This window comes from Mus caroli, unplaced genomic scaffold, assembly GCF_978045245.1.
Source record: "Mus caroli unplaced genomic scaffold, Mus_caroli_1 scaffold_7, whole genome shotgun sequence".
NCBI classification, from domain to species: domain Eukaryota; kingdom Metazoa; phylum Chordata; class Mammalia; order Rodentia; family Muridae; genus Mus; species Mus caroli.
The window spans coordinates 33,217,248-33,229,538 of NW_028227262.1; the positions used below are offsets into that span (position 1 = coordinate 33,217,248).

At 38.8% G+C, this 12,291-nt stretch overlaps 1 protein-coding gene across 4 annotated transcripts in view; it reads right to left on the reverse strand.

Annotated features, from left to right (window-relative positions):
- Pparg (peroxisome proliferator activated receptor gamma) overlaps positions 1–12,291 on the reverse strand; it is a 137,139-nt gene that overhangs the window by 47,025 nt on the left and 77,823 nt on the right. For all 4 annotated transcript variants that reach the window (XM_029478633.2, XM_021164280.3, XM_021164281.3 and 1 more), the window contains 2 exons: positions 10,957–11,184; positions 9,355–9,524 (listed from right to left, as the gene is read on the reverse strand). In XM_029478633.2, coding sequence (XP_029334493.1) covers positions 9,355–9,524; positions 10,957–11,176 — 390 coding nt within the window. In that variant the 5' untranslated portion in view covers positions 11,177–11,184. The remainder of the gene's footprint in view (positions 1–9,354; positions 9,525–10,956; positions 11,185–12,291) is intronic.

Here is a 12,291-nt window from a genome sequence, read left to right on the forward strand (position 1 = left end):
GCAACCTGTGGATAAAGACACTGACTTGGACATCAGCAAAACTGGATTTGGGCTGGAAAGATCGCTCAATCAGTAAGCTGGAGGACCTGAGTTCAATCCCCAGGAACCTTGGAAAAGATGCCGGGCATTCTGTGATTTGTGCTTGTCATCCCAGGACTGGAAGGCAAAGACCAGAGGCACCCTGAGGCTCATTGACCAGCCAGTTTAGTCTACTTGATGAGCTCCAGGCCAGAGGGAGACCATGTCTTGAATATGGTTGACAGTGTTCATGAAGATGACTCTGATGTTGTCCTCCATCTTTCACATACATGCACACATACGTGCATCTGCACTATATAAATATACCTGTTTACATAGATGAACTTCTGCACACACGTAAAACATAAGGTGGGTTTGTGACACAGTTTCACCATGGGGGCCTTGTACAAGTGACTCTCTGTGGTTCAATGGTACTTTCTGTAAACCAAAGTAGAGAAGGATCCTCTGGGGTTCTTTTTCACCTCTTAGACACTGAGCACATCCCACTGATGTCATGCAGTGTACCTTGGCTCTACATTTGGTTTTCAGCATGCTCTAAGAAGTGCTCTGGATTTAATGTAATGCAAATAAAATACCATGTAATCAGTCCAGTCTCTCAGCAAATCATTCCAGCAGTGTGCCCCAGCCTTCACAATTGTGCTAAGCAGCTTGGCAAAGTTATAGTCATTTCCTTCTAAAGCATGATCGGGGCCAATAAAAATCCACATGTGAATAACTTTTTGGAATTCTCCATGTTGCAATTTCCTGCAGGATTTGTTTTATTTATTTATGTAGTTGAAAGAATACCCCACCATTGTAACTTGCAAACAGAAAGAGATAGCAGGAAATAATATGAGAAGCAATTGGGAAATCCTTAGAAAATCTGCTACCTCAAAATGCAAATACGTCCTTCTGGGACTAACAGAGTGCTCATCTGAATTTACTACATATGTTGGATGGAACTGCAGGAAATTTAATTGGAGGTATCTTCTAGCTCCAGTGTGTGTGTGTGTGTGTGTGTGTGTGTGTGTGTGGTGTATTTGGAAAGGCATATGTCCACGGTTCTCTTTATTTCTCATTATGTTCATCTTCATGAAATACACTTCTCTCAAATTCATTGTTAGGTATAAAAAGCTCGGAATTGGATTAGCAAGGTATCTTCACAAGTAAAAAGCCATGTAAACCTAACAACTCAAGTTTTATCCCTAGAGCCCATGCTGGAAGAGGCAAATGGACTCTTCTAGGCTGCCCTCTGACCTTTACATAAGTACTGTGGCAAGTGTGTACGCTCATATTCAAATATCATACACAGATAATAATATAAATAAATAAAAATAAAATTTAATTAAAAAACAAAATAAAACCCCACTGAATTAATGTTGGCTTTGCTTTGACATTCATCTTAACTTTTGTTAGACTCCTCCTCCCTAGAGCTTTGTGCACATTGTCCATGCGCTACCTCCTTGACTTTAGGATGATGTCTTGAATACTAAACAAATAGGCGTGTTCAACTACTTGATTGATATCTTTACTAGAAAGTTCAATAGTCCTTCAACCCAGTGTCCTGGCCCTCCCTATAAGCTCCTTTTCATGTGTGTGTGTGTGTTTCCAATTGAGCTGAGGCAGCTCCATGCTCTGTTTCTCAAGCCAGAATTCATGAAGTCATCTTCACTTTCTATTTTTCTTGAAGTTACTGGACCTCTTTCTTTCCCTCAAGTGGCTAGCTCTTTCTTTAAATACAGGCTTAATAGTCCATTAGCTGAAACTCTTGTAAACATAAATATTTTGGATTTCAGATTAAAAATAATTCTCCAAAATAGTTGCAAATACAAAGTAAGGTATCTTGGTCTTGAGAAAACATATAGATCCAAGCTTATAAACATGAAATCTATATTCCTCTTCACCTTTATCTCTGTACTGAGACTCCAAGTCTCTGCATGCTAGGAAATACTCTATCACTTATCTACATTCCTCCTTCCGCCTCTTTCTTGAGAAAGGGTCTCACCATATAACCTGGCTGGCTTTGAACTTAAAATATTCTTTTCTTAGTCTCCAAAGTGCTGTGATAGCAAGACAGGTTCCACTGTGATATTTTATACACATAACCTGAAGGTGTTAATAGCGACCAACCCAAGGCTTTGCACAGCTATGCAAGCTATTGCTGAAATAGCCTTTGGATTTTTAAAGACTAGAGTCTTATTATGTCACTAGGCTGCTCTTGAACTTGGGTTTCTCCATCTTTGGCCTTCCAAGTGCTGGGATTTTAGATGTGTGCCACCATGAGTAGCTGAAAAATATCTTTATACAGTATTTTTATTGAACAGATAAACTTCTTGACTGCAATCTGTTCAATGAGGTCACCCATGGAATTTTCCACATGACAATATTTTGCTACTAAAAAATTTCAGGGTCTTGTGGATTTTGGATTCTAGAATTAGGAATACTCAAATCTGTTTTTCATATGTTTACACCCTTTATTACAAATCTTGGTAACATCTTCCCTTCTCAATCAGCCTTATCCTTCATCTGATGTCTTCCTGTCTCTGCATGTGCCCCACTTCTGGAACTCCTTGAGTCCTTTCTCTTTATCTTGTTTCTAGTGGTACTTGTAACCTTTTCTTTCCTTTTCCTTTTCCTTTTCCTTTTCCTTTCCCTTTTTCCTTTCCTTTCCTTTCCTTTCCTTTCCTTTCCTTTCCTTTCCTTTCCTTTCCTTTCCTTTCCTTTCCTTTCCTCTTTCCTTTCCTCTTTTCTTTTCTCTTCTCTTCTTTTCTTTTCTTTTCTTTTCTTTTCTTTTCTTTTCTTTTCTTTTCTTTTCTTTTCTTTTCTTTTCTTTTCTTTTCTTTTCCTTTCCTTTCCTTTCCTTTCCTTTCCTTTCCTTTCCTTTCCTTTCCTTTCCTTTCCTTTCCTTTCCTTTCCTTTCCTGGCTGTCCTGGAACTCACTCTGTAGACTAGGCTGGCTTCAAAATCCACCTGCCTCTGCCTTCCAAATGCTGGGATTAAAGGCATGTGCCACCACTGCTCAGCTTACTTGTAACTTTCTAACAGATCACAGAAATTACCTACCTAAGTGTCTAAATGCTCAGTATAAATGCCCAAGTGTTTCTTTTTTTTCCCCATTCTCACTCTTCACTTAAAATTGTGACTTTGATGGGGTAGAGTTGTCTCTTTACCACTGGACACAGCCAGAGCCTACAACAATACTTCATTAAAATCTTACATGTGATTCTATCTCCTTCTGATTGTTCTCTGAGTTTGCTACAGTTTATTAATCTATTCAAATGGTGACAACTGTTTGAATTTCTGGTGTTTGTTATGAGCTTACATAAGCATTACTGAAAAGTTTTGCTTGCTTTTTTGAGATAAGGTCTTGCTATGTAGCCTAGGCTGGCCTCAAACTTGCAGCAATCCTCTTGCCTCAACCATCTGAGGGCTAGAATTGCAGGCATGTATCATTATGCTCAGATCATTGTAAACATTTAATTTACATATATGCAAGGGTTAGCCTTGCCAGAGTTTTTGTATTATATGGTATGCAAATGATATATTTTATACGATAATGCAAGATTATTTTCAAAAATGGCTATATGAGTATATAGTTTTCTAAATTGTTGTAAAATTTGAATGTATCACCACTGCTTGGTGACTTCAGCCTTCATTATGTCTGTTGTCTTCCTCAGCCTCTCTTATACCTGTGACTACAGGTACATAACACTATGGCCAACTCTCAGGTTTCATTGAGAATCTATTATATGTAAAACATAAGTATGATCTCAACATATAGTTCCCTGGCTTTTCTTTTCTATGTTTGTAATGGGACTTCTTGTCTAAAATAGGTCATTAGGCATTCTTCATATGTTCTTGGATGCTTATTTGATGTCTGTCACATGTGTTATAAGCATCTTCTCTCTGGCTTTATGTTAAAATGCATTTTTTCAGTGATTTTTTAAAAACAGGTAAATATTTCATTCAGTCTCTATTTTTGAGTGATGCTAGGCACACTCTCTAACACTTTGAATCCTGTTGTGTTTGTGTGTCCATTCTTGCTGTGATACATCTCTTGTCAACTGATTTCGGTTGTGATCTTTCTGTCGCACTGGATGCTTGTATACATTCTTTCCCCTGGCATGCTGTAGTCTTACTATAGTGTGTGTAGGCATAGAAATTCTTTTACTTATTTTCTTGGTTGTGTTTTCTGAATCTGGGTTTCTCTCATTTATTAGTTTTGGGATTCCAATTAGACAAATGTTAAGTTATTTCTCATTTTAGCGCTTGTGTTTCTAACTTCTCCTTTGTGCTGCCCATGTTCTTGTTCCTATCTGTTTACTAATATTGACTGTGTATGTAAAAATCAGAACACCAATGAAACAAGACCACATAAAAACCAAATTATACTGATGAAAGTGAAAGCAAACATTTCTCACTAATGTTTTTTAGTGAGACTTTTCTGAATTCACTGTGATATTGATTAGTGCAAGCATACCTTTAAAAATCTCTTAACAATACTACCAACTCTGAGAATTTAAAAATATTAAAAATTTAAAAAGTTATCCTTTGACCATAAACTGTGGAACCTACAAAGTCTAAGTAGGGAATTCTTTCCTTCAGAGAGAAATTGAAGATGCTTGTTCTGGAAGTCCAGACACAGCTGACTGTGGCATTCTTAATGCCTTTGAGAATCCTGGCTCCATGTGGAAGCCCAGCTCAGCTCTTCTCCTGATGAGCACCGCAGCACAGCACCTTCTCAGTTCTGAGGGCAACTCCCCAGGAAAGTCCTGCCAGGGATTCTTTGTTTTGTCTTTGATGCTGTTATGGAACTCTTTTACTCCTTGTGAGATCAGCAGTATCCCAAAGAATAGGTCCCATGTAGAACCTGATGCAATTGAAACCCCTTACCTCTCAAATGGTCCCAAGTACTGTGGCTGTGCCAATGCTGGGGATTAGCAGTAAGTTAATATGCAAAGCCTACTCCATGCTAGTGAAAAATTTTCATTGCCATAATAAAAAAAATTAGCTTGATTCCTATGATATATGCCTAAAGTAAATCATTTTGGGAAGATTTGATATCCTTCAATTCTAAAGAGTAATCATTCTGCTTATCATTTATGAACTTAATACATATACAAATTTGGTTTTTTTTTGAGACGAGGTCTCATTGTATAGTGCTTGAATTCAAAGAGATGCACCTGCCTCTGCCTCCTGAGTGCTGGGACTAATAGTGTATGCCACTATGCCCAACCCTGCATACAAATTCTTAATCTGAATATATACAGAATATATACATAAGAACTTGCTTTTACTGTTATTCCCCTCCAATTTTATGATAAGCATGTTTTCATGTTATTTAACTTTTTCAAGAGGAAGATAGGAGAATATCACTGGGTGTTTTTCTGTTAATTTATTTACTGACATTACCAGTACTCTATTATTTTAGGGTCTATAGAACAATGTGTATTTTCCATCTGCTTTTAACAGTCAACTCTTGGATTATTGTGCAGTGACAGTGTAATGAAGTTTGTAGGTTGCTATTTCAGAAGTATATACATTGACTCCAATGTCTTTCTATTTGCCTTTAAGAAAATGATTCTTACTTTTGTTTATGTATTTTAAATGTTTCCCAAGTTTCTCCTTAATTCTTTTATTTATTAAACTATTATTATTGTTGTTGTTGTTTGGGGGAGTTACCTGTGTGCCATGGTCTATGTGTGGAGGTCAGATAACAAGTCTGTGGCACTGAGTTTCTCTTCCCACCTTTAAGTATGTTCTGGGTATGTGCCCCAGGTGATCAGGTTTGTTCAGCAAGCACTTTCACCTGCTGAACTATGTTGATGGCCCAAGTATTCATTTTTTCCCCTTTATTTTTATTTTATGAGTATGGATATTTTGCACCCCGTGATGGAGTGCCCACAGCATCCAGAAGAGGGCATTAGATCCCTGGGATTGTAGTTCTAAAGGCTGTGTGCCACTATGTGGGTGCTAGGAATTGAGCCTGAGTCCTCAGGAAGAACAGCCAGATTTCTTAACTACTGTGTCATCTCTTCAGCTCCACAGTTCTTTAATTTTTACAAAATTTCATGTACAACAAGCTGAGTCCTTAGCATGGTATTGATTTTACCATGAGATTGAAAGTTCTCTGCTGGGATTGCATGCAGCCTCAGTTCAGCAAATAGGAGCTGAGTTCCTGAGCTACCCTAGGCAAGCAGGAATGCATTTGAACCATTTACCCTAGACATAGATAGCATAGGCCCTCACAGAAGCAGGCTTAGGATGTATTGAACTGAGGGCAGATGGTGTTTACTCAGAGTTTAGGGAAATCTTATCCTAACTGATCTTTCAGAAAAGATTACAAAATATGATTGCTCTGTTAGGAGTGTGTCTCTTAAGGATTCAAGTGTTAAGTTTTAATCTTTATGTGAAGTGGAAGAGGGTGGAAACTTAATCTGACTGAGGCTAGAGGTGGGGCCTTTGGACAGTGATTAAGATTAGATAAGGCCATTAGGGTGGTGTCCCTGTGATTGAATTCTAGTTACTTCATAAGAGGAAGAGAGACCAACTCTCTCTCTCTCTCTCTCTCTCTCTCTCTCTCTCTCTCTCTCTCTCTCTCTCTCCTCCCCTCTCCCCTTCCCCCTCCCTCTTCCCCCCCTCTCTCTCTCCCCCTCCCTCCCTTTCTCCTGCTTCCTGTCTCTCACCATTCATAGTCCTACACTACTTTAAAATCCTCCATCAAGAAGGCAATTACCAGTTGCTGACTCTCAACCTGAGGCCAGAACCACAAGCCAAATAAATCTCTTCTTTATAAGTATGAAGCCTCGGGCATTTCGCTTCACCAATGAAGGGCCTAAAACAGTGGTGACTCAAGAAAACAAAACCAAAAAGCACATTTGCAAGCAGCAAGCAAAAGGTTTTTGTTTTTGTTTTTGAGCTTTAAGTCATGTATAAGCTCTCAGAAACAAGATGCTTTATTTTGTGTAAGTCTGAAATGGTAACACACCAAGAACCTGTCACTATTTCATTTTAATCAACTCCAATAAGTTTACTCCTTTCTGTTTGCCTTTTGACAGGAATCACAGATGTAAGCTTCTCCCACTGGCATCCTAAGAAGGTCTCATAAGAGTTGTCTTACAAAACATTCCTTTTGATCTATAAATGAGTCTACAAGCTATGGTCAACTGAAGTTTAATTATGGGACTGCACCATAGTCTATGGAAATGGCAAACATTAAATTGCCAAGGTGCATTTTAAGCTTTGTACAGGTAAAACAGAAAACACTTGCTAATTTCATTCTCCTTAGTTCTCATGGGTACTGATGATAAGCTAAGAGGACATCTTTGTGAGTGACAGCCAATGGCCTGATGCATTGGGAATGAGGCAGCAGTTTGGTGCTTAAGTTGTGTTTCTTCAGGCTCTACGACCTGAAGTGGACATCTGTAAGTGGGAATCAAACTTTTGAGTCTCAGAACTTGCTTGTAAGTTCTAATTTTCTAGGCACTCCACCAACATACAGGAAATAAATTACTACAAAGTCTGAATGATTATCCAATTCACACTCATTAATGTATATGACCAGCATGACCCAAACTGAATGGGTTTTTCAGATAAATATGGCTCAGAATTTAGCAACTCAAAAAAAGATTTTTGGGTAAACCTTACTCATTAAATACAATGATATGTTCTTCCTTACAGAGATCTTAGATTATTGGTTGTGTATAATGATCGAATCACAGATATTTTTTAATCAGAGGCTGATTTCTTTTCATTGTTTTTGTCTTTTTGAAACAAGGTCTCTTGCTGTTCCTCTGTCTCCACCTCCTGTGAGCAGGGATGACAGGCATGTGCCATCATGCCAGGCTCATGAACGTGCTTTGGTGTTTTAAATGAAAGCATCTCTTGCCAGGAGTGTTTCAAGGACTTGTTTTGAAATCCAAACCTTAGAGATGTATAAGACCTTGGCTGCCAACCTAATCAAATTGTTTTCTTCCTAAGGTGACTGAGGGCTGAAGTGTTTATGTGACTGGCAGGCTATGCCTGAGAAAGTGGCAGAGGGAACTCTGGCTTGTATCTTTTTACCATATTAGATTACGTTTGGACTAAAAGAACCTTACAGATCCAACTAAATTTCATTGCTTTATAGATTAGAAAATGTTTGTAGAATGTGGTTAAATAATGGCACAACACACACACACACACACACACACACACACACACACACACACACATCTGCTGAGGGTTACGAATTTCATAAAAATTAGTTTTCCTTTATTGGTCTGCCATCCATCTAGAGCCCAGAAGTCCTATCTCGTGCCTATCTTGTGTGCTTCATCTTTATTCTACAGAAAAAGCTTAAGTGAAGCAGTATTTCCTTCATTTATTTATGTTTTATTTTGTTTGAGATGGGGCTGGCTTGAAGCTCACTATAGAGACCAGGCTTGATGAACTCCCAGAGATGCTCCTGTGTCTGCTCCTGAGTGCTAATATTAAAGGCATACAGCACCACACCTTCCAGTATTTATAAGGTAAATACGGATAAACAATGTATTCTATGGCTCCCAGTACATGATAAGTTACAGGCTATTTTATTCCTGAGTATGTTAAAGTTATTTTAAAACTGTATATAAAATGAATATATTAATGTACTTTTCTTATACCTGGGACAGCATATCCCTAACTTTCTAAAACACTCTTTTCACAGGGAAGAGCTCAGTTGTTGCTTTTTGCCCTTCCATTACACAAGGCTTGGTCTGCAGCTGGACTACGGGAACAGCACTAGCTTAGGGCTTGGTAGGGACAGACCTCACTAACCCATAACTTTGTTTTTCCTTTTGCAGTCCTGGGAATAAAGTGCCTACTCAAGTGACCCCATGCCTTTGATGCACAATTTCTACAGTGCTAATGTATTAATATGCTTAATATTACAGCATTAGTCCATGGGTCAAGTGATATACATACATAGTCTATCAAGCCTTACTTGTTTAAGAGATTGTATAGCAGGATGAAAAACACACTAGAGAAATCAGAAGATGTAGGTCCTAGTACTGGCTCATCATTCACTGTCTTGCTGTGATACCTTGGATAAGTCCTTTCAAAAAAAAAAAACAACTCTGCAAGATCCACTGAGATGCCCCAAAGGCTCATCTTGGGGAAGGGGAAGTGGGGCAGAGTAATGCTGCCTTTATTAGCTTTTCTCAGATTTTCAAATGTTATATTACTTGAAGAATGAGTTCTGCCAAAACAAACCCCCACAACTTTATCTTTAAATTCTTAGAGTGAGTTTGTAACAGGAAATAGAATAGGCAAAATTGCAGAAAACTCTAGGGTGATTTTTTTAAATTTATTTTTTACCTTGCATCCTTCACAAGCATGAACTCCATAGTGGAAGCCTGATGCTTTATCCCCACAGACGCGGCACTCAATGGCCATGAGGGAGTTAGAAGGCTCTTCATGAGGCCTGTTGTAGAGCTGGGTCTTTTCAGAATAATAAGGCGGAGATGCAGGTTCTACTTTGATCGCACCTGTGCATGGGAAAATTTGAGAAGATGGTTATCTCATGACAAGCAATCTTAAAGAGGAACCGTAGCTTTCCATGGTGGCCTTCATATTTTCATGCCATAACTTTACTGTCTCAGGAGAGGTGCTGGGGAACATGAAGAAACATTGGTGCTCAGATAGGAAAAGTAAGACTTTATCATCTCAGGCAAGTCCCAACACCCCAGAACCTCACCTGCACAAATAAAGCAGGAAGGGAATTAAAAGCCAGAGAATTAAGTGTGCTTCACCCCAACTCCCCGCTGCTTTCCACAGACATTGCACAGGGTTTGAAGAAGTGCAACTTACTTGGCAAGACAATGGGCTGCCTCTGGCATTCATTCTGCTATTATGGGTTTTATTGAAAAGGTGAATTTTAGAAATAGTTTTAAACTTTTCTTGCAAAAGAAATACAGAAGGAACATGGGCAAGAAAATGCCATGGTGAGCCTAGCCCGAGGTGCCAGGTTATCAACAGGGTTGAGTCAAGAGGTGGTTTGTAAAGTGATCTTTGATAGAGAGTGGGAGCAACCTGTGTGAAGCAAGTACTGCGTTTGCCCGTGGCTCAGACCTATTGAATTTCCGTATTAGGCTCTAACCCCGAACCACACAGATAAATACCCACGTATACTTTCTATCTAAAGAAAACAACTAGAAATTACAGGAAGTTCTTACTTATTATCAAGCAATGGTTGCCAGTGACACAGGGGTGACTCTGGAAAACCAGCACATCAGCCCACAAGATAAAAATCAAGGAAACAGCACCACAGAAATGATACTTTATCTCGAAAAGTTTGGTTCTGGTTTTCTTGAGGCTGATGTTTTATGTTAATTTACTTAATGTCATGATGATCTGTCAGTCAGCCACAATGTTCAAATGTAAGTTTATGCCCCAAACTAGGGTTTGAGGTAAATTTTACAAATTACAGCTTAGAAAGAAAACCTAACTGTAATAGTAACTTAGCTATGATGAGTCACGTAAGTTGACCTACAACTATGACTTACTGAGAAGAAGCTGGGAGAATTCGAAGTTTACATCATGGACTGTCAGCCTAAGACAAAACTGGCAATGTAGTTATCCTAGAAAATGTTCCAAAGATGGAAACAAGACAGGAAAGAAAGGAGAAGATAAATGTGTGTGTGTGTGTGTGTGTGTGTGTGTGTGTGTGTGTGTGTGTGTGTGTGTGTGTGTGTGTAAGATTGGGAACATTGGAGGGAGAAGAAGAAAGAGGGTTAGGTTGGGAACATTGTTGTGCTGTCTTATTTTGGCCTCCCACAGACATCTAGAACTTCAAGCACAGTGGATAAACAACTGAGTAAAGACACCTTCTTGTCAGGGTGCTAATCTCATGAGCATTTATTCAATGGTTATTAAAAAACTGTCTAACTCCAATCCTAGGAGTGTGAAAAGTGAACATACTTTGGTATTCTTGGAGCTTCAGGTCATATTTGTAATCAGCAACCATTGGGTCAGCTCTTGTGAATGGAATGTCTTCATAGTGTGGAGCAGAAATGCTGGAGAAATCAACTGTGGTAAAGGGCTTGATGTCAAAGGAATGCGAGTGGTCTTCCATCATGGAGAGGTCCACAGAGCTGATTCCGAAATTGGTGGGCCAGAATGGCATCTCTGTGTCAACCATGGTAATTTCTGAAGTGGAAAAAAAAGAACAGGATATAAGTCAAGTTCTGGAGGGCAGAGCAGTCCTCATGGACATAGAGAGGGAGCTGAATGAGTTTAATAAAGCATTTCACTCAGACTTCCCTATGAGGGGTGAGTGCATTACTGCCTTTCTAGCACCACCCAGGTAAGAAGGAAGTCAGCCTTTACCTGAGTTTCTGTGTTGAGAGAACTTAAGATCTGCTCCATTAGCAAATTTCAGATATATGATACAGTATTTCTAACTATAATCATCTTGCTGTCTATCAGGACAAAGTGTTATGGAAACTCTGGCCAGTCTTCCCTACGCCTAGTCCTTGGCAACTAGCAAGAGTGTGTGGCGTCTGGTTTCCTGAGTCTAGCTTGTTTCCCTTAGTACAATGTTCCTTTGGGTCATCTATATTGCTACAAGAAACAGAATTTCTCCTTTTTAAAGGCCATAGAGTATTTCACTGTATGTATTTGTGTGTGCATACATGTGCATTTGTGTGCATTCTGCATATGTGTGTATACATACTATGGAGTTTTTGTTTATTTTTACTTGTTTGAATATGCATGCCTGTGTATACATGTGCATTCTGCATGTGTGTGTCTGTTCATACCACTGAGCTTTTTGTTTACTTTTACTTCTTTATATATCTTAGATTCTCATGTTGATTTCATGTCTTGGCTATAGCGAATAGTGTCATAATAAACATGGGAGCATAGAAGTCTTGACATAGTAATTTTTAGTTCCCTGGCCATATTTCTAGCAGTAGGGCTGCAAATCACATGGTAATTCTACTTTTGATTTTTTGAGAATATCCTCTTGCTTTCTATAATGGCTGCACAGTGTATAGTATACTTCACTAAAAATGTCTCTGTTGCTCCATATCCTTTCTTCTCCTCATGAACTAGCTATTCTAACAGATGTGGAATAGTATATTTTTACTGTAGCTTTGATTTGCTTTTCTCTGGGGATTAGTGATATTGAACATTTTTTTCATGTACCTTTTTACCATTTCTATGTTTTCTTTTTAGAAATAGAAAACATAGCCTTTGTGCATTGTTTTGGACTGAGATCTTTGGTGTTTTGATACTGATTTGCATTCCTCTTGA